Below are 22,136 nucleotides of genomic sequence, written 5' to 3'. Positions count from 1 at the left end.
ATGCATTCGTGTTAGCGAGCTTCAAAACATGTTTATTTACATGGAAAAATAATCGGTAATGTGCGTTTGCTTGCGTTTCTTGTGCCGCGACTCCACAAGCATCGACTGCAGCTTGCCCAAGAGTTCCAGCGCAGGATCCGAATTCTCATCGGCGGAGAAGTATCGTGCAGCGAGATCAAGCGCCGACGCTACTTTACATGCACTAGGGGGTGGCACCGGATCGTCGCCTTCATCGGACTCTTCATTGCTTTCAGCAGTGTTCGCCACTCGTGAGCCCTTTGGAGCACATGCAGCCACGATTATATCCTCATCACTCAAGGGCCCAGACGTCTCCACACCGTTGTCAACGTAGGCTTCAAAGGCGACACCCTCCGACAAAGCAGCGTAGCCATGGTCGAGCACGACGGAGTCATCATCAGACGAAGCCTCCGCTACCTCCGCGCTGCCTGCTTCTGGGGCATCACTGAAGCCACACTTGCGGAAACAATTTTTGATAGTTTCCGACTTGACGGTATTCCACGATGATGCCAGCATGTGGACAGCTCCAAGCAAATCGATGTCGTACGACTTGCCACTGTCCAAACGAAGAAGTCTCTCTAGGAGGTGGCGCCTGTAAAGCGTTTTTAAGTTCTGAATAACTCCAAGATCCATAGGCTGCAGCACAGAAGTCGTGTTTTTAGGCAAAAATGCCAAGCGGATTGCTGTCAGTCCACTCACGTCACAATGAGCTGTACAGTTGTCCACGAACATGAGAACATTTCTGTTCTGTGCAGCGAATTTCCTGTCTAGCTTGCGCAGCCAGTCGGTGAAAATTTCCCGTGTCATCCACGACTTTTTGTTTGCGGTGTAATCAACAGGAAGTATCTTGATGCCTTTAAAACAGCGAGGCTTCTCTGCCTTGCAATCACCAGCAAGCGGCACTGTTCCGTGCCTGTCGCATTTGCGCACATCATGACGGTGATTCTTTCTTTGCTTCTCTTTCCGCCAGCACAAGTGTCGCCTTTGTAAGTGACGGTCTTGTTGGGGAGCAATTTGAAATACAGCGCCGTCTCGTCAGCATTAAATACATCGCTGAGCGCATAATCAGCGAGGAGTTCCTTTAGTTCACTGGAGACCCACTGTTCACACGTTTCCTTGTTGACTTCAGCTGACTCCCCACAAACGTTTCTAAATGTCAGCCCGTGACGCGCCTTGAAACGCGACAGCCAGCCTTCCGACGCGTCGAACTCGCTGATGCCCATTTGGCTGGCAAAGACTGCAGCCTTCGCAGCAATTATGGGCCCGCTTAACAGAATGTTCCGGCTGTGAACTTCTTTTATCCATGCCATTACGGCACTCTCCACTTCGGGATGGGCCGACGTCCGTAGCCTTTTGCGAGAGGGCTCCATAACGTCTTTACGAAAGGCAGCACTGATCGATTCCTTGTTCCTGAGATACGTTCACAGCGTGCTCTTCTTGATGTCGTACTTTTCAGCTATATCCGTCTTGGATAGGACACCACGTTCCACCTCACTCAAAATCTCCATTTTCGTCTTGAGTTCCTTTGCTGTGTATTTACCGCGGTTTGCCATGGCTGTCACAATCGATGAGTCATCGCTGGCAAAGCGGTGAGGCAACGAAAACGGTAAAACTTGGACCACCGCGGCACGAACAAATGCACGACACCGACAACTGCGTTGTGCACACAACGTGACCGCAGGACAAAAAGAAAAAGGCTTGTCAAAAGCGCACCCAGCAACCGCGGTGCAGCCAAAACCTGCAACAGCTTGCGCCGGACCGTTGGTGTGATGGAGCCTGGCGGCACCTGGCAGCGAAAACCTGCTACGGCATGCACCGGAATGCTCGCTGTGACTGTCGAGTGCGCACCTCGTCTCGCGCGCGCGGGCAGGTTTGAAAGATTTTGTTTTTTGCATCTTTAGTAATTTTCCTGCGCATTGTACACGGTATGGGCCGACTTCTGTCTGCGAGGAGCTGTGTGAGCCACGGGCTCCTAGTTCGAATTAACCGTTGTGGATACTGGCATGTTCGAATTATCGGGCTTTTTCTCCTATTGAAATACATAGGGCCATGCCAGGACCCATGCGTCGGTTCGAATTAACCGTAAGTTCGAATTAACCGAGTTCGAATTAACGAGGTTTTACTGTTGCATTTTGCAAACTTAACTTGGAATACTGTGCCAGAGATCGGAAAGATTACCTTCTGGGCATGTGTCACCTGTCTTAAAGGGACACCACCTTGCATCATCAGCTCCTTCGGAAATATCTATATATCACCTTTCTTTCCATTTCCTTGCAGAGCCTGTCGCTGTGCACGGCCACGCTCTTCTTCGTGTTGAGTCAAGACCGGCTCACGATGGACTTGGATGCGTCCACGCTTTCTCTCATGCTGCAGCTATTTGAGTCAGACCCCCAGCAAGGGGGAGACAGTGGCCTGGAGGCCGCCCAGCACCCTTCATCCGATCTCATTGAGAGGCACCGGGAGAAGGTTCAGCAGCTGTGTGAGCAGATGCAGCAGAAAGGTCATGCCAAGCACCTCAACCTCAACAGAGTCAATGTGAGGGCTTCTTTTTCCTTCTCATCTTTTCATTCCCTGATGCTTTATCTTTAGCTTCGTCATAGTTGTGGACAGCTTCCTGAGGCTATGCAATGGAAGCTATGAATGCGAGGCATCGGCTTCCATAACCTCTCTGTTGTCATGTGACATGCACTCGCAGGTTCCGTTGCATAGCTGGCATGGCCACTGGAAGCTGTCGCTACTATAGTCAGTGTAACATTCACTTCCTGGGGCTAAAAAAAAAGCTCAAACAAAAGAGAAAAAACAGCGTAAGCATTAGCAAAACGATTCGCATAACACAAGGCAATGCGACGGTGCAACAGTGTCAAGCCAACATGCTGGAGCCGCCGGGGCTGCTGGCGGCACCTTTATGACGAGTAGTGTTCCTGGCGGCCAAGGTTGGAAGGCGTCGCCGGTGCGGCCACCACCTCCCATTGGGAGGCCCCTCCGCACGGCATACTAGCCAGTATATTCTAGGCACTATAACATAAACAAGCCTTGCTGTTACTGGCGCCCGGCATCTTGGCATACTGCCAAGGTCTGTGCTGCAGACGACCTGGAACTGAGGAAGGAGAAGACACATTAAAATATGGCGCAATTTTTAAGGGAAAATTGTTGCCTGATTATTCTAGGCACTGTCACAGTGGTCACATTGTTATGGGGTCTCACTGTACTCAAATATTATTTCATGTTAAATTCCTATCCTGTCGTAACTAAATTTTAGCCCTTCACTCAGGCGTTTCTCACAGCCCAGATGCACTTCTCCGGGGCCTAGGTGCCCAGCAGATATTGCCTACTTGGCATATCGACATCATTGTTACATTAATGTCGCAAAACTTCATGCCCCTTCTTATATTGTTGCTAATCCATAGCTTTACCAGACATTCTGTCTGCAAATGCACAGCATTTTGAAGTTATTTGACTTTTTATAGCTTGATTTGTCTACTGTAGCAAACTACACATTCGCTTATTTCAATAGGCTGTCGATTTTTTTTATAATCAAGCTTAAAAGCACCATTAATGAAGGTCACTTTGCAATCGCAAATGGGTAAGCAATCTTCTTGCTGCGACCACCACTAGGGTGTTTACCTCCTCAGCCACCATGTGGCATCAGCTTGTGAATAGTTGTGCCAAACAACAAAAGGGTGTGGGGACACGATGAAAGTTAAAAGATGGATAACGTGCGTCTGCTGTCTGACAGATTTCTTCCATCATCCTGTCCTCACTCTGTTCTCTTGTTTGGCTTCTAGAAAGGCACCAACAGCCCTTGACCAGCATCTTGCTGATGTTTGTGCTGCCACTGTTCTTGTCATGTCTCTAGCAGCATATGACCTTATTGGTTGAGTATCATCATTTGCTGGGGACTGCTGCCAAGGCTACCTCACATGAAAATGGTCGTCTGTATACAGCAAGAACTGCATGTGATTTCACAATATGATACGTAATGGCTGGTCTACTGAAGTGGTTCTAATTTTATGTGTTTGTGCATTCACATGCAGACTGGCACGCTAGCGCTCGAGACTCTACTAAGTTTAACATCTAGGCGAGCTGGAGAGTGGTTCAAAGAAGAGTTGCGATTACAAGGTGGACTGACACACATTGTAAATACAGGTAAGGTATTCAAGACATGCTTGTCTGCTTTATGATAGTGTGGTTTGCTTGTGTCTGGATTTCACATTCTAACTTCATTTTTTATCATAGACATGTGGTTCTAAAGGGAGAGGTACTGTGGTGAAATGAGCTTTCTAGTGGTTCCAAACGTTTCGCGGTCAGCGGTGTGGGCGCCGAGCTATTATGCTCGGAAGAAGACCATTTTCACTGATATTTCGGCCAGTTTTTTGCTACCAGCAGTCACAAAAACATTAGGCTCACTTTGATGTTTTTCTCTTTTTTTTTTTTTTTTTGGTCATTGAAAAGGCCTTGCAGATTCCGAATTTAATCTTTTCTAAAATTTGAAATTTTGTGAAATTTTCACAATTTGATCCCACGTCCCCCCTTAAGTATTGCCCGAGTTACTATCCCTCTGGTGATTAAATTGCAGTGCTCTTGCTGGCATTTTAGAATTTTGACTAATCAGTTCTCCAATTTTACCCATTCGCTATAATAAGGTTCGACCGTACTTTTTTTGTTATTATCTTGGCTTCCATTCTACATTGCCTTTTCGGCTGTTCACGCAAAAACTGCACATACGTAAAACTGCATGCGATGAAAAGATGCGGACCTTTCTCAGTTTCAATACCTCGAGGTTGAACAGCACCTTGCAGTGACTTGAAAGCGTCATGCTGTACGACGCCTGTGTGCACTGGTGGTCAAAGGACACAGCACCTGTGACTTCTGGGATGGGTCCCTAAGTAGACTAACATTGCACTATGCTTGACAAATGTGTTCAGGGAGATGCATGCATTCCTATCCCCCCTTCCCAGGTGTGCTGCATTGCAAAGGCACGGTGGCATGCTCTTACTGCTATTGGGTGCGAGCGCCACCACTGGAGCGAACGGCGCTAGTGTCGACCTAGGGAAGCAAGTGGGATCACGTGACTCCTCTTACTGCTGCCCAAGCAGACGCTTGATTGAATTTGTGCGTTTTAAAAGCTAATAGTCACATTTAGTTATGTAGTTTGGGTTGATATAGAGTGCCAGCCTTGCACTTTTTGATCTTGCATCATTACTGAGGCTGCTCAAGTCTTTGCTACGGTCCGTTACTGCTCTGTACCCGGACGTAAGCGAGGGAGCCCGGCGCAATTAAGCTCCCATTGCTAATCGAAACATAAACTCACAGAACTTTTCTTAATCAAAATTTGATTGGGCAAATCAGTGAGTGATCATTCTCATGATGTGCGCAGCAGACATTTCAGCGAGCGAGATTTCGTCCATAGAGTTGGCGCTAAAAGTTAGGTGAAAACGGCGCACGCATTTTAATTTGCTCTTATCACTTGTGAAGCTAACGGTACTATTGCTGGAAGAATGGAAATGATGCTGGCCTCTTCATGGAGCAGTACCCTCCCAAAGAAAGGAGGGATCATGTGAAGGCCAGAAGGTCTTAAATTATTCTAAATGAATGCGTTGACATGGAAGTTTCACTGAAGTGAACTAAACATTCTGCAGCCACAGGCAGCAGTATGAATGATGAGTGGTCTCAGGCAGCATCTCCAGTACTGCAGTAATTTCAAATGAGTCCGTGAATAAATGAAAGATAGAGCATTGCATGCATGTTGTGATGTGCTGATCGAGATATGCGATATAAAAAAAAAAAAAAAAAAAAAAAAACCTACTGTTTGGGGGGGAAACAAATATCTGCTCTAACCAATAGTGCCAATGATGGTAGTCAGTGTGCAAGAATTCGCTGCGTGGAACGCACATCTTCACACTAGCTATGAAATTAATCCATGTCAAACTTGTTTGCTCTAGTACTACGTTCGAGGGAGCAGGCGAACGGTGCCGCTTCCGCCGGCGCTATGCGAAGGCGCTCAGCATCTATCAGGCTCCTCGTAGTCCTCTGCTCTTGCACTGACTGCTTACATTTGGCTGGTTGTGTGGTAGCTTGTTTTCTTTTTTTTTTTTCTCTCTTTTTTTCCATAAGAGCAGAAATGTTGCAGCCAGTTCGCTTCATCGTAGCAGTAAAGTTCGCCAACTTCGGTAACTCTGATTCGGTGAAGTGCATTCTTGCCGAACAAGTGGGTCTAATACCTCCAATTAAGCTTATACAGGCCCAGACTGAGGTGTATATTAAATAAATAAATAAACGTAATGCTAACGCACAACTGAACTGCCTAGGAAAGCATCCTACGACAGCCGTTCAACGTGCGTTATCCCACTTACTTCGTCATGCGGGCACTTTTGAGAGGTGGCGCCACAGTATGTCCTCGCGCCCAATAATGGAATGAGGGCTAAATTGAAACTCTTCTAAGCAGAGTCAGCTTGTCCAAACATGGGAAAAGGTCGGAACTGCAAGAAAATGGCAGCATCCTTTGAAGTGAAGATTGCTTATCAGCATCAAAATGCTTTGCGGTCCTAATTTTCTCATTGTGATACTAGATTACTGGCATTCTGTCTGTCTCATTTAATTTGTGTTGTCAAAACGTGTAAACAGTAACATATCATTGCGTTGCCTTTTAACATTTGTCGCCAGGACAAGTACCACAGCTACAAAAGCCAATGACTGAATGCTTGCCTTGAGCATGTTTTGTTTTCATCATCATGAGCTTTCTGTTACGGGCCCCTCTGCAATGCAGCACAGTTCCCATCATGGCATGTATGCTTTTCATCTGAGCTTCACACATCACACGCGCATGTGTAAGACTGTCAACTTCTAGCAGCTTGGAATATTGAAGCTGAAATGACTTTCTGAGCTGAAGCTGATTACAGTGGAATCTCTCTGCACGACTCTCACGGGGTCGCGAAAAAGTTTGTGTCAGAAATTTCTTATCATTAAAAACTAGCAAAATTAGTACAGTCAAACCCGGTTGTAACGAACAGCGTGATTTAACGCAATTTATTCGATATGCGAAGTGGTTCGCTCTGTTCGTACCTGTTTATAATGAACACTGGCATCAAATTGATTATAAAACAGTTGATTGAAACTGCATTAACAAATGAAAAATCATGCCACTCACCATGAATAATCTACTCCAAGAGAAATTTATTGCAGATATATCTATATCTATTTGCAGTTGGCGGTGATTTTCTCCTGAACACTGCTTTTGGCACTATGAAGGAAAATCACGTTCACGACATGCGGCATCATCTCGGCGAACTCCAACTCACTTCTTTGTATTTCGGCGCAGTATCGCCGCTGCATATTGGTAGCAGAAAGGGCTTCTTACAGCGTCTGACGAGGACGATTGTCTTCTGGTGGCGGCTCATCGGTGGCACCGGCACCAGATGCCAGCATGTCTACAACAATTTCGATGTCCAGTTGGCTAGCTGTCACAGCAATGTCGTCGTTGACTGTCAAAAAGTCCTCGAAGGCAACTTTTATTGGCAGGGCGTCCGTTGTATCAGCGAGCTCTTCCAAAGTGTAGCAATATCGCTGTCGCTTTTCACTGCCCTCGCAACTTCTGCACCCTGCTGACATAATCCAGCATGGTGGAAACAGTTGTGAATTGTGTCTCTCGTCACACCTTGCCAGGCACGGTTGGTCATTTCGATTGCGCCTAGCAAATTTATCTTCAGCTCGTCATTCACCCGCAATTTCACCAACAGGTGCTCAACAACACGCTTCCAGTAGCCTTGCTTGAATGCCCGTAGGATTCCTTGATCAAGGGGCTGTAAAACGGCTGTGGCATTTGGTGGCAAGAAGCAGAGCTTTGATGTTTTTGAGCGAGACACCGCAATGATGCATGGATCAGTTGTCGAGGAGGAGGCATATCTCAAGTCCGCTCGTTTAAAGTTTATTGAAATCCAGGCTTTTAAATTCGACTTGCATGTCACTGGTAGCGAAGTGCATCCTCGCAGGCGCATCGGAGTCTTGAACTTGCCAGTGACAAGCTGTCGCAACTTTGTGGGTCGCGATCCATGTTCATTGGGAGAATAGTAACTTGTTCAGTTTGCCTCCATGGCACCTCATTTTTGAGCGCCAATGTTCTACTTGGCAGTAGCTGCGAAAACAAGGCAGTCTCGTCCGTATTAAAATTGTTGCATGGCTCATACCTTTCCTTCACACCACGCCATATGTCCTGCACCCACTTTTCGGCGCCTTCTGCATGCACGACGTGGCTCTCACCTGCTACCACTTTTCCAGGGATAGAGTAGTGCAGAAGGGAAAATGTTTGGGCGTGTTGGTTCATTGTCAACAAAGCAAAGCGCAAAACAACGTCCTCATCCTGTCCTTTGTCGTTTTTTGCACTTTGCTTTGTTGATAGAGTAGTCCTTAAATCTTTAGAGCCAACCACTTCCAGCCGTTAACCTATCGACGTCCAAGGTGCAGGCGAAATCTTTTGCCTTCTGTTGCAGCAAGGGGCCGGAGACTGGCAGATTTCGTGCGCAGACATCCAAAAACCACTGGTATAGGGCTTTTTTTTTACTTTGTCGTAAGCTGGCTTGCGGAGGCGACAGCCATCAGCTTTCGGGCGGTCCTTTGCATTGTCTCTGATGGCGGTCAGGATGGTGCTCAACGTGCTCTTTTGAATTTTGATGTGTTGCAACGTCAGACTTTTTTCCACCACGCTCGGCACGGTGAATTATCTCAAGCTTGTCAGAAAGTGGCAGAGCTTGCCGCTGCTTCTTCGTCGTCTTGCAGAAACGTCGACAACGTAGCTATGGCCGAAGTCTTGTGAGCTGCACAGCAGCACACTAGAGCGGCACGCAAAAGTCGCGAACATGGAGAAAGCATGAAGGACGTGGCCGACGCAGCGCAGCAAATGCTGCCTTCTCCCATCATCCGAGGCACGATAGGTCCGGCGCTGTTCGCATGCACTTGATCACGTGGTAGGTAGCTGTTGAATAAGAACTGGTAGGAGGCGCAGAATTGAAAGCCACTCCCGGTCATTTTCTTTCGTTTTTCCTACAGTTGTAACGTTTCATGGAAGCACTGTCAGGTAGCGCGGCAGCCCAGAAGCTACCCGGAGCCGGCCCAGAAGCGCATTGGCTGGCGTTTGGTGACCAGTCGCGCTCGCTCAGAGTTTGCTATATTAATGTGTAGTTCATTATAAAATATGCGTTTTACGTGCATAATGTTGAGTGTTCGCTGTTTATCTTGGTTCATTATTTTCGGGTTCGTCTGTATACAGAAGCATAGGAAATGCGTTCATGCAGATCTGTCTATGGCCCTACGGTTATGGTCTACAGCAGGACTGGCAATCACGTTAACAGCGATCTGTGAGCTGCATGTCGCCGCAGACTGCTTCCTGTGCATACAGAACAGCGAGTGATCACAAAGTCATCAGTGTGCAGTCCGCGCATAGTCCCCGAGGTTGTGGCCACGGCTCGCATGTTCATATCATCCATGGTGGTGCCGTGGGAGAATGTTCGCAAGATCCAAAGTTTTGCTTGTTGTACACAATGCACTCCTGCCGAAAAATTTCACACTTTTTTCGTCCTGCAGTTCGTGTCAACTGGGAATTCACGTCTCAGATATTCTACTGTGTTTGGCATTTGAGAAGTCTCCGTAGCACCAAAGCAATTGGTTGCTGACTCTTTTTGATGTTTCATTTTCTCCTGTTAACCGCCTAAAAATTTGAAATGCTTTGAGATTGTTTGAGGTTAACATTAGTATCATTATTGGCTTCGATATTCAGAATGGTAGAGTATTCGCAAGACCCTGCATTAGAAGTAACCTCTCTTTGATCAGCTTTCCTGGGCCTTCGTTTCCAGTTTATTATCTGCAGCACATTAAATTTAAAGTGGCTTATTGTGATATCGTGATATGCTCTCAAACACCTTTCTCACTGGTCCCACAGATTGTCTTTTTACAGAGTAAATTCTAAAATTGTGCTCTACTGTTCTGCGGAAAAAAGGCATTTTAACTCACATTGGAGGTTTCAATTATTAGCCGTTGCAGTATGATACAATGCAGATGCAGGAAAAGTTTTTTCATCAGATTTTAGTTGTTTAGTTTACAGATGAGCACACGAGATTAAACATCATTGCTCATATCCAACAGTAGTGAAATGTTGACTGCATTAGCTATTGCTCTAAGATATGTTCCGTTCTCATGACACTTCACGCTGCACATTTAACTGAACAATTCTTTTCTTCACTTAATATAAAGCTTCTTTGTTTTTCCTTTCAGTTAGCGATTGTCTCACCTATTTTGGAAAAGGGGTCACAGTCCTGGAGAATCCAACAGACTTCCAGCTGGAGAAGCTGAAGAAGATTGACAGATGCTCCCGTGTACTAGAAAACGTATGTGTTGTCTGGAGTAGCAGCAGATTAGGTAGTGGTAAAAGTAGTACTTCTGGCCCTTGCAAATGTGCACTGCATAATTTTGGTTGTTGTTCACATTCTAATGAACATTTCTGCATTTGTGTGAAAATGTGCGATATCATATGGGAGTTTTCGTTATGAACAGCGGAGGCTACCGCAAAGAAAAATTTATTGCAACAGATATTCTCTGTGTAATTGACTATTTCTTGTATAATCACTTCGTTGAATGAAGTTTTTGTGCTTGTAAGCAACCGCAAAGCAATTTCGAATGTTTTTAAAAGTGCATAGCCCTGCCTGTTTGGCTACAAAAACTATGAAATCCCGCTCAACACAATTTTTATTTGGGATTTGTGCATTTCCAGGTGATAAAGCTAACATTACAGGCTTAGCAAGGGTCTGCAACCAGGAGAAGTTCGTTAAGAGTGTCCATGGTGGTAGTGACTCTTCTGCCTTATAGAGTGGTAGCACAGTCCAACACCAGTGATGGCCCTTTGGTTATGGATGGATTTGTTTGATACCATCAGCCGTTATCTTGATGTTCATGATGCCCTCACTGCAAGACTAACCGCATACAATCCGCCTTTTGCGCGAGGATGTGGCGCCATCATGCGGGAGCGGGCGGGAAACACATTGAGCGGCAGTGTAGCAGACGACGCGAAAGCGCACGATACGAAATGGCCACGCCAACGCTGGTAGAAAGCGAAAGCTTCCCCCCTTTTTTGGCCTCGGAGCGGAAAGTAGTGACAGTGATTGCAGCATGTCATGTTCACGCAGTATGGGGGAAGGTAGAGCGTTTTCACAATCCACTCATAACGCACGTACGCATATACTATCTTCGTATTGTAAGAGCGTGTAGCGCGGGCCGTGTTCGACGTGACAGAATGAGACGCTCTCAGCAAGCAGGTTTTCGGCAGACAGGAGAGCGTGGGGGCAGAGAGAGAGAGAGAGAGGGATCTCGAAGGGCAAAGCAGCCAGGGGTTTGTTGATGCTGCAGAGCTAGGTGGAATCGTCTCCTGTGACTTTGAGCGGCGCATACGCGCGGGGTGTCTTGAGTTACCGAGCACAACGCGGTCATCGCGTCGCCGGCATGGTGCAATGGGCGTCGCTTCCTCCTCGTGTCATCTACAACCGTGCAGCTATAGGATTTCATCCACGAAGATCGGCAGAGAGGCACATATACACACCCCGTGAAAAGGGTATTGTCCTGGCCGGAATGCACACCTGCAGGAAACGCGCTGCATTTTTCTGGCAATGGATGATTCAGAGCTGTAGCTGGTTTCTGGCCTCAGGAGTCAGAACGGATGTGGTCGCAGTGGTGAAAAGGTTCTCGGTGCGCAGAGAATGGTCATTCTGTTGTGAAAGGATCTCCAACGTTCATTTCTGCGGAATCAACGACTTGGTGACACATGTGCATATCCTACATATCGGATGCGCATCTTGGTCAGGAACCAACCCTGTTCTACGTCCAGAGCGATCCACCCTGCAAGTGAACGAGCATGAACCCTCCAGGAGACTCATTTGTGCCGGGCGGTTTTCTTGCCGTTGCAAACGGATGGACGAAGACGACGATAGCTTCCTAACGAAGTGCATCTGATTGCGCACACCAAAGGAACAAAATCCGAATGCTTTGGTGTGCACGAAGGAGAGCCTTTAAGGTAAAAAAAAAATACTGTGTATCGTGCAAGAGTGTCAAGTGCGTCATATGCTCCGAGCGGCAAAAACACAGATACTACAGGTATGTATGCATCTAAACGAAATATGCATGATGAAAAGTACCTACTGGAGTTTTCACCCAGGCTGTAGCGCACCAGGGATAGCTGCAATGAGGATTTTTTCGGTGCGTGATTGCTTTAGTTGCGCCGGGACCTGAAGGCGATGTATTTTGTCCTTTCTTTTCTTTATGTGCGAAAGGGCTAGGTAGCTTAGATATCACAGGCGGCTCTGTGCGCTAGGCCGTAATATTTAGCATGTTTTATCGTGACTGCCTAACAAGAAAAAAAATATGGCGTTTTAATGCACTGCCGTTCGCGAGCCTCATGACCAGCTCAACCACTCGGCTCGCGAACGGCGGTGCATCACAACAAACGCCCAATTTTTCTTTTCTTTTTAATCAGGCGGCAGTCGCAATAAAACATGCTAAATATTACGGTCTAGCGCACACAGCCACCTGTGATATCTGCGCTACCCGGCCCCTTCGCACATAAAGAAAACAAACGACAAAATACATCGCCATCAGACGCGCCGAACAAATGCTCATTGCGGCTATCACTGGTGGGTTACAGGCTTGGTGCAAACTCCGGTAGATACTTTTCATTATGCACATTTCCTTTAGATGCATACATACCTGTAACGAAGTGTTTTCCGCACAGTCGAGAGTACGCAGTAGGTAGCTAAGGTCGGCCATTCACATCTTGACGCTTGGTGGCCCTAATTGTAGCTTCACGTCGTTGTTGGCCGCTGCTCGGCGAAGGAAACCTGAAAAACCGCGTCTTGCATCTTGGCGCGCTTAGAGAGTGGCAACCGTACGCGGCAGATGTGGTTGGCATCGCTTTGCCAAGCCTGTGACGGCCACCGTGCCGCCCAGTGCTGCCAGCCCCCGTACACTGGCGGCGCCGAGAAACGCCGTCGACGCCGCTCAATGTGTTTCCATCGGTCGCCGCTACGACTTCGCGCATGCGCAGAAAGCGCGCGCAAAAGGCGGATTAACAGCACATGGCCAGACCCATTTTCTCACTCCCGACTGATGTTTTAGGGCAGAATAAATGTGACAAGGATTCCTTTGTGTTCGGTGCCAGTTTTGCTGTAGTAGGGTCTGACAGTATCCTTAGCTCTTTCCCTGCTGAGGGAGAAATTACCTCTTTTTTGTTAGTTTTAGTATCTTTTTTGTGTATTACGAAAGTTATTACACTTAATATTTTATGTAATGCATGAAATGGAAGCTAAGTAAGCATACATTTGAGGCATGGAAGTTTGAACGCCAAAATATATGCTGCAACACAAAAATTTAGTTGCCAAAAGCAAGATTTTATGCAAAAATTGAACAAAACTTGTAAATATACACTTGTGGCTGAAAAGAAAAAAAAAATGTTAGAATTTTTCTAAAATATGCAAACAGTTTGGCCATTAATTCGTCACTGTCTTAGAGAAAGCAAGAGGTCTAAGTTGAATAGTATTCAGTCTGCAAAATATTTGGACACACAAAATGATGTCAATGTTGAAAACAACGCTGACACACAGACACTGATGTTCCAGATCGCGTGAAGTTATCGTTAGATGATCAGTGGGTACTGTAGGGAAAGAGTAAAAACAACATGCCACCTTGTGCAGAGCATCTTTTTTCTTATTTGTCATACCATTACCTCTGTTCTTGGCCTTGTTCTTCATCATTCAATGAAGGACTAAAAGAAAAAAACTTATAAACACGCAGTAAAGGCAAGCAAGATGGGTGCTTTATGAAGTTGTGCTTTGTGCTAACTAGGCAGCATCCGCTGCCACTTAGTGAGGCAGGAGACATTTGTTGCCAGGAAGCAGTGTATTTGCTTCTGGCTGTGTTAAATGAGTAAGAGCCATTCTGTGTTCTCCGTTGCTGCTGCTACCCACTAACATGGTGTGCTATGCAAAAAGAAAATAAGTGCTTGTCAAAAATTGTCTTGACATTTTTGGGGGTGTCTAGTTGCAGTAAAAGAAAGGGGGTTGTAGTTTTTCTAGCAACTGTCATTGCTCACAGTTTTTTATTCTCTGGTGAAAAACTTCTACTGAAATTTAAGTGAGGTTTTGTTCTGTAAAAAGCAACAAGGTCCTAGTTTTCATGGTGTTGACCACATAGCATGTTGGTATTGACTTATAGCCGCTTTAGGCCCATTTCGAATGCTGCGACTAGAACAAAAAAAAACGTGCCAAGGGCAAAACACGCCCGTGCCGTGATGTGTTACGTGTAAGTCATTTCGGAGTTGCTGGCGTAAGACGCAAACCCGGCAGTAGCAGTCACCTTCCTGCATGCTTCTCATGTCTGTCATCCATGAATCCGCGTGCACGCTGCTTCAGCAGACTACTCCGAATTGACTAAGTGGCACAACATCACGGCACTCCTTATTGGTCAGTCACAAACTGGTCAGGCTGGCATTGCATGTTGTTTTCATCAACTTCATCCATGTGTGATGCATTCAAACACACTGCTATCGCATTGCCCTCTTAAGGTGCATTAAGCAGCCTCTGTATTTCATAGTGCGCTACCACAAAGATTCCTGATCACTGATTTCACCAATCATTGCCTGAAGTCTGACCTTGAACTCTAGCCTCAAACTGAAAGCAACTTGAAGTGTGACATCATCATCATCATCAGCTTGACTATACCCACTGCAGGGCGAAGGCCTCTCCCATATTTCTCCACTTAACCCGGTTCTGTGCTAGCTGCATCCACTTGACCCCTGCGAACTTCTTAACCTCATCTGCCCACTTAACTTTCTGCCGCCCCCTGCTACACTTTCCTTCCCTTGGAATCCAGTTTGTTACCCTAAGCGACCATCGGTTATCTTCTCTTCGCCCTACATGTCTTGCCCATGCCCATTTCTTCTTCTCAATTTCCACTAGAATGTCGGTAACTTGAGTTATTTCTCTGACCCACTCTGCACGCTTCCTATCTCTTAATGTTACCCCTACCATTTTTCGTTCCATAGTCCTCTGGGTTGTCCTCAACTTAAGTAGAACTCTCTTGGTTAGCCTCCACGTTTCAGCCCCATAGGTGAGTACCAAATAGTTGCGCCGATGTGGCAGTGATCCGTTCCGCCATCGGACAACAATAAGTCCGCCTCGCGCGGCAAAAGCCCATTATGTGGCCTTTTTTGAGACCTGTGACCCCTTTCCCAAACATTTCACCCACAATAGCCGAGCACCAGGCCGGGGGAATGCTTGTACCCATTGAAAAGCCGGTGGGTACCCGGCGGCACATGCTAGTGCGCACATTTCACTTCACATTTGACCAGTTTGGCTAAATCAGCTGCATTTTTTCTTTGTCTTCTGCTGCTTTTGAGCATGAATTAGTGTAGTGCCACGGTTCAAACATGAAGCAGCAGAAATTGCTGTTTGCCACGTAGATGCGCTGCAGGCATTGGAGCATAGCACATTGTATCAGTTGCGGTCACTCGTGATTGTAGATTGGGCAACTGCTTTACCCCTTTTTACAAGAGGGCAACAGGCCAGAGAGTTGATGCAGTTAGTTGCTGTTATCCTAATGGAAATGTAGCTATAACATTTTAACAGGTTACAATTATTGAAGGCATGTGAATATCAATTTTGGTGTGAATTGAATCGAATACTTTCAAGTATTTTCTAGTTGTTTCAAATATCGTTACAACTAATTCAGTCTAAACGCAAATACCTTTCCACAAAACATAGCAGTGAAAAGAAACTGTGCATTGTGAATCAGATCGAAGTGTCAATACTATTTTAAAACTGGTTAAAGTCCGCACACCCTAAGTTTGCACATACTTCAGAAATATCACATCAGCACAAAGAAACGTCATGCACTAACTAGCCAGCCAAAATGCTCTCTTGGAAGTTTGAGGGCACTAATGGGATATTTAATGACTCGGTTTCTTTTTCTTGGTTGTTGCTTGGCTTAGGTTACATATATGAACACTGACAACCAGAGGTACCTGCTAGATTTCAAGGACTCCCTCATGGTGGCATCATATGTCAGGTGAGTCTGTTTTTAGCTTTTTCATTATACAGTGTATGCCTAGTAAGCAAAACGTCATTAAATGAAAATTGCGGGTGGACGGAATTAAGTAGAGTTATTCGGTAAGTTTCCTATGTGTACAGAGGTAAAGTTCTAAGGTTAATCGAAACATTGCTTACTTGTTGCCCTTGGTTAAACGGCACAAATACTAAATGTTTGGGGTCCGCCTAGTCGTGTTTGTGCTTACACATGCCAAAGATGGTCTCACAACCATGAGCAAATTCTTTGTAGCCAATACTAGAGTCTGGACAAGTCGAATCGAGTGGTCTCCCGTAAGCCTCCTGATTGTTTCCACCAACGTTTTTTCTCTGCATTAAGCTTAGTGCAATCTGTGTTTTGATGTGGTGAGCAGTGTCAAGAAACGGCTGCATAATGTAATCTCACTTGAAAAAAATAATAATACTGCAAGTCCTATAGGAGCTTGAGCGAAGCAGCCTGTCTAAAACAAACCACAGGGAAACTGGATGTCCCAAAGTCAATACTGTCACGGATCTTGAAACAAAAAGGTGCCATTCAAGGGGCTGTCAAGATTGGGACCTTTGCTTCAAATCAAATGCTGATAAGTACGGTGCTCTATGTAGAACTAAAAAAAGTTCTTCTGTAGTTTCATCCTTTGAGTATTGAACATTTTCGAAGAAAATTTACCCCAGTGTCAATTTTTTTTATTGCTGATTTTAAACAAACAAAATTGCGAAAGTTCAGATAAATAGGCAAAAAATATATAGGGGGAGAGTACTACAGTCAAAGCATCAACGAAACTAAACAGGAGAGCAGTGACAAACCATGAGTGTCGATAAGCCGAGAGAGCATTAAGAAAGATAAAAATCACCCTTCACGGGCCTCTGTTAGCATCCCAACAGAGATAACTTTTGCGTTTCTATTGCGATCGCGCGGAGAAACCGAAATCACGAGGGCGAGTTGCGCAAATGATGTGTATCCCCTAAGGTCACAATGTTTTTTTTTCTTTCTCTCTGTCTCTGCAAGATGGTAGTGTAAACAATTTTAAAACACTTCTTGTAAGACCTCCGCTAGCGTCCCAATAAAGACAGATCAAATTTTGTGTCTCTTGTGATGGCGCGGAGAAACCAAAACCGTGCGGGCGCACCGCTGCAAACAGCGCGCAGCACGACAGTCATGGTCAGTTTTCTTTTCTTCCGCAAGATGGTAGCATAGACAATTGGTTATTCTTATTGTACATTCTAGAAGATGGCAGCACCTCCCGTAAGCGCATCTCTTCAGAAGGGCGTAAAATTTCAAGCGCACACTCAACGCAGTACAGTGCAGCCACTTATAACGATGTTGAGAAAACCTGAAAATTCGATCGTTATAACCGATTATCGTTATATTTGGACCAGCGAAAAAAAAAGTGTGCTGTTCTTTGCCTCTGGTGATAGCATTCTCCTGCTTCTTATAAGTGTTCCCTACATGTGGAACCCTCTTCACATAGCATTTTTGTAGAGGTGGGGATTGAGCCTTTTAACAAAAAGCTGGATGTTCACAGTATAGTAAAGTCTGGTTGACTCATGTTAATTTGGAAATATACCTGGTCACGGCCGGTGCCCATGTAAGCGTATGGTGTCGGACGCTTGTTCATTCGAACATGGGTGGACTCGCGTCGGTTGATTCGGAGGGGGGTCATGTTGAGGAATGACCCACGAAGCTAGGTATTGTTGAAATAGATCTCCTTGAACCTGAATTTCATGTAACAGTAGTGTCCACGCACTTTGGGTGTGCGCGCTATTACAGGCACGATGTTCAGTAGTCCTCACCCCCACCCCTTCTGTTTCCAAAATAGGCCTAGCAGCATAGCTGTCGAGGAGAAATGAACCGCAATTTCAGACAGGAGGTAAGACCGCGATGTGGATAGGATATCAGGTCTGAAGTCGTGTCTTTTTTTTTTTCTATTCTACAAAACGTCGCACCAACTGGTCTCAAACTTCCTCTTTTTGAACCTTTTTGCAAAATTTCAATTTCGCTGCTCTTAAATTCACGCAGTCCCTCCACTGCCATTGGGCACGCGTATCAGCCAGTCGCACTGTTTTGGGCATTGCTTTTTCCGCGCCGCTGGTCTTTTAGTTTTATTTTGCGATGGCGTTGGGATGGCATCATGCCTTTCTAATGCCTAAGCTTCAGGCGCGCTAACCCATTGCGTTTTGAGGATGGTTCACTGCCTCACAGTTTGCACCACTTGTGAAGAGGTGACGCTGTTACTGCTTCGCGCTACCAAAAGGGCTGCGGAGGCATTTCAGATTCTGGAGCAACTCTTTGACATTTCTGATAGTGTGCGCTGAGTGCAGCACCTATTGAAATTGTGAATTGTCTTCGTTGACGCTTAGTTTTCATATCATATGTACAGCCAACCATATTTCTGGTGTTTATGAGGTAAAATTACCCTGATACAAATAATTTTCGACAGTATTTTTAGTTTTTTTTAAGGCAATTTTATAATCTGGGCTTCCAGATATTCGAACATTCTTCCTTGAAGGCCAGATTAACAATATTTCACTGTAGAGGCCATCGTGGTTCCGTGTTCTATCTAGGTTCTTTGTGGGTGCTGTGGGCTTTGAAAGCTGAATGAATTTTAACATAGATGGTCACGGCAGCGCTAATAACTATCCTTATTCCCCTTCGATCCGTAGACTGCTGCTGCTGTGTCAGTCAAGCCTGATGGTGCACCCAGTTGTGAGTGAGCCGGGTGCTGGCAGCAGTGCCAGTGGCAGCAAATCAAGCGAGGGCCAGATCACCTCCGTGGTGCTCCAGAACATGCGAGGCCCTGGTGCGGTCTTCTTCTCCTGTCTGCTGTCTGTTCTGCGTGTGCTGCTGAACATGACGCATGACAGCGGTGAGTACGCATTTTCTCTCACTTGGATCTTTTGAGATGCCAAGCATATGTCTTCATTTCGAGGCACACTAGGCCTAGTGACCCTGAGTGAGTGTTGAACTTCTGTGGCCTAAAATATGCAACTATAATTGTGATCGGCACGAAATTGTGCAAGTTAAAAGCAGTTCCCCCCAAACCACAGCAGCATATGTAGGCCCCAGGTTTGCCTTATTCCGCTATCCTCCACTAACCCCTCTTCCATGTACGCTGCATCTCTTATTTGTAGAGATCAAGCTTGATGGGATCTGCAATACCTGCTTGCTTTCTTCTTGGGCATATTTACAGCCACTTGTTGACTGCATTATTGTCGCACAATGCACTGATGCGCTTCATTTTCCAAACCTGTGGGCGTACAGCAAGCCGCACCTCTAAGGCTTGCAACGACCATGAGTGCATTAGTGTGATGCCCGACATAGCAAAGCCACGCGCATGATTTTGCTATGTACTTCAGTTGATTTTTGAAGGAAGAACAGGTTAAGGGGGGACACGGCTCTTCGCGGCCGAAAATCGGTCTAAAAATTGGATCTTTTATTTCTTCATTTTTGCAGTCCTGAGATATTTCTGCAACTATCTGCAAGCAATTTTGGTTGAAAAATACCGCCTAATTCGCACGTTACAGCGTTCCAAAAATGCGAATCTGAACGTTTGGCCCTTTAAATTGAGGTCAAATCACGCTGAGGCTTGATCGAGCGCAGATCGAGAAATACACGCTCCACAGGCATCATTTTGGTCTCGTTCGAAAGATCGTGATTCAGGCTATTCCCATGTCACAATCGGCGTCTGTGAGCAAACACCCGAAGCGGAAAGCAAAGGGAAAAACTTGGACAAAACACGCGCTGCTATTGGGCTCCGAAAGCATGTGACACAAATGACCACTTTTGGTTGGCTGCCCGCGTCAACTGTTTGCGGCCTGGTGCCATTTTGAAAAGGCCGCTTAGGCCTACCTGACTTAGCGACTTCCCGTCGTCACGACCACGGCGTAAAACGGGGAAAATTTAGGTTCGAGCGTTATTCTGGCCCAGAAATCGAAGAAAGGTAGAGATAAGAGGTGCGCCGGTGATGCAGCGATGCGGCATCCTGTTATCAGCTATCAGCGACGAAGCGCCCACGCTCCGCGATGGGCCGATAAGGGCGTAGCCGGTGGTGCTCCGCCGCAACGAATAATTCGAACTACGCGCCGCCGAGTATGGGCGCTTTGGCGCACAGCACGTGGCATAAAAAATAAAATAAAAACAAAATCCCTCATAGAAAGAGTGGCGTGGTTGGGCTGCGCGCTTCCAAAACGGGGACAGAAGATGAAACCAGATAGAACCATGGAAGAGGGGGTAAAGCCTAAATGGCGCCAGAGGGTAGGGGTTGGCGGCCGCGGCTGCCTGCTCTCTTCCGCGCAACCTCCGAAACTCGCAATTAAATACTCGTTAATTCGAGCCCTGTTAATTCGGAAATGCGCATAAGCACTGTCGGCGCGGTCCTCGCAAATGCCCACGAGAAGTTAAGACTTCGGATCTTTTTTTGCGAGAGGCGTTCACCCTTTCATCCATGGGCCATCAACGAGAGCAGGCGGTCGGCCGCAGTCATGATGCCGGCTTTTAGTATCGTCTGCTTCAAAAGGCGTTTGCTGCTATCGCGCATGGCAGTAGACAGCGCCCGCCCCAATCGCCTATGGCATGATAAAGCGAACATACTGAAAATGAGGCTTGTACGACTGGACAAGTGCTTGCACTCTCCCAAGTTCGCTTTCTCCCATGCTAGAAAAATGTTGTGGAGTGTGACAGCGCGATACGGAGGGACCCGTAAATGGCTGATGCCTTTTTTTTTTCCCTCGAATTTTAAAGTGAACATTGCGGGTGGGTGGGTTCGTTATGCAAGTGGGTTGTTTACGCGAGTAAATACAGTCGATTTACTGTAACGCAGATGGTTCTTGTCAGTGCAGATGGTTCTTGTCAGTTTTTTCGAGGCCATTCGATAATTCGAACATCGGATAATTCGAACTTTTTTCCCAGTCCTGTGAAGGTCGAATTAACGAGCTTTTACTGTACATAGAGCACAGAATCTATAAAATTCTCATCCACAAAATAACTCCAGCACACAAAATGCTCTGTAACAAAGAAACAAAAATTTTTGTAGTTACTTCTAAAGGTTTCTGAGAAAGATAGTTTAACAAAACTTGAAGATAGGCTAGATGGTGCATTGCAACATGACTAAAGATAAAAGGCACAGGAAGACGCACTCAAGAGAAGAAGCACAGGTTTCTGAGAAAGATAGTTTAACAAAACTTGAAGATGGGCTAGATGGTAAATTGCAACGAGACTAAAGATAAGAGGCACAGGAAGACACACTCAAGAGAAGAACCACGTGTCCTGTGTCTTCTTCTCTTGAGTGTGTCTTCCTGTGCGCTTTATCCTTAGTCCAGGTTTTAAGGGGGGACACTGGTCTTAGAGCTATTTTCATTATTTTAAAGCCAATCCTGATAAAATCATACCCACTTGTTCAGACTTTTATGCTGATTTCAAAAATGTAACTTGTTTTTCTCTATGTCAGTTAATTCCCGAGATAATAATATTAATTATTCATTTAATTAGTACTTCCGCGCAAAAAAAACGCCTCTATAAAACATCATTTTTAATGCATGGCGGTACAGTACAATGACCAAAGAGTGCAATGATCAAAGCAGTTTTTCCATTTTACCCTTATTAGCAATTTTGCTGCACTTTGAAAGTTGTCCTTCAAGACGTGCCTATCATGCTTCAATTAACTTGGCAAAATAAAAAATTTTTGAAGCTTGAATAAAGAATTCTGTTTCGATCATTGCATTCACTGCACCTTCAGCTTTATGTAGAAAAAGGAATTACATCTCTATCTGTCCTAGATGCAGAGATATCGACGAACTAAACCAGCCAAGTGTCCAAAATTTGAGTTTTGAGAAAATGGGAAAAAACAAACTAGGCACAATTTATTCAAAATTTCGAAAAGATATATGCATATTTACACTTGCAGACAGCTAATATGCACCAGGCATGTAATCTGACTGCTTGGGCTGACTAGAATGCCGCTTTTTCAGTGCCCGATGCATGTTTTCCGCAGAGGCACGCTTGCGTACTGA

The 22,136-nt window shown here is 45.8% G+C and overlaps 1 protein-coding gene across 4 annotated transcripts in view; it reads left to right on the top strand.

The window, feature by feature from the left end:
• Nucleotides 1–22,136, top strand: part of wapl (cohesin release factor wings apart-like) — a 94,374-nt gene that overhangs the window by 22,289 nt on the left and 49,949 nt on the right. For all 4 annotated transcript variants that reach the window (XM_084589554.1, XM_084589556.1, XM_084589557.1 and 1 more), the window contains 5 exons: nt 2,296–2,553; nt 4,053–4,164; nt 10,282–10,394; nt 16,037–16,113; nt 18,792–18,994. In XM_084589554.1, coding sequence (XP_084445680.1) covers nt 2,296–2,553; nt 4,053–4,164; nt 10,282–10,394; nt 16,037–16,113; nt 18,792–18,994 — 763 coding nt within the window. The remainder of the gene's footprint in view (nt 1–2,295; nt 2,554–4,052; nt 4,165–10,281; nt 10,395–16,036; nt 16,114–18,791; nt 18,995–22,136) is intronic.

Source organism: Amblyomma maculatum, chromosome 1 (genome assembly GCF_055883805.1).
Source record: "Amblyomma maculatum isolate TAMU_Amacu chromosome 1, ASM5588380v1, whole genome shotgun sequence".
Taxonomy (NCBI): Eukaryota; Metazoa; Arthropoda; class Arachnida; order Ixodida; family Ixodidae; genus Amblyomma; species Amblyomma maculatum.
The sequence above is the reverse complement of the archived record's forward strand: the minus strand, read 5'-3'. Positions and strand labels throughout refer to the sequence as shown.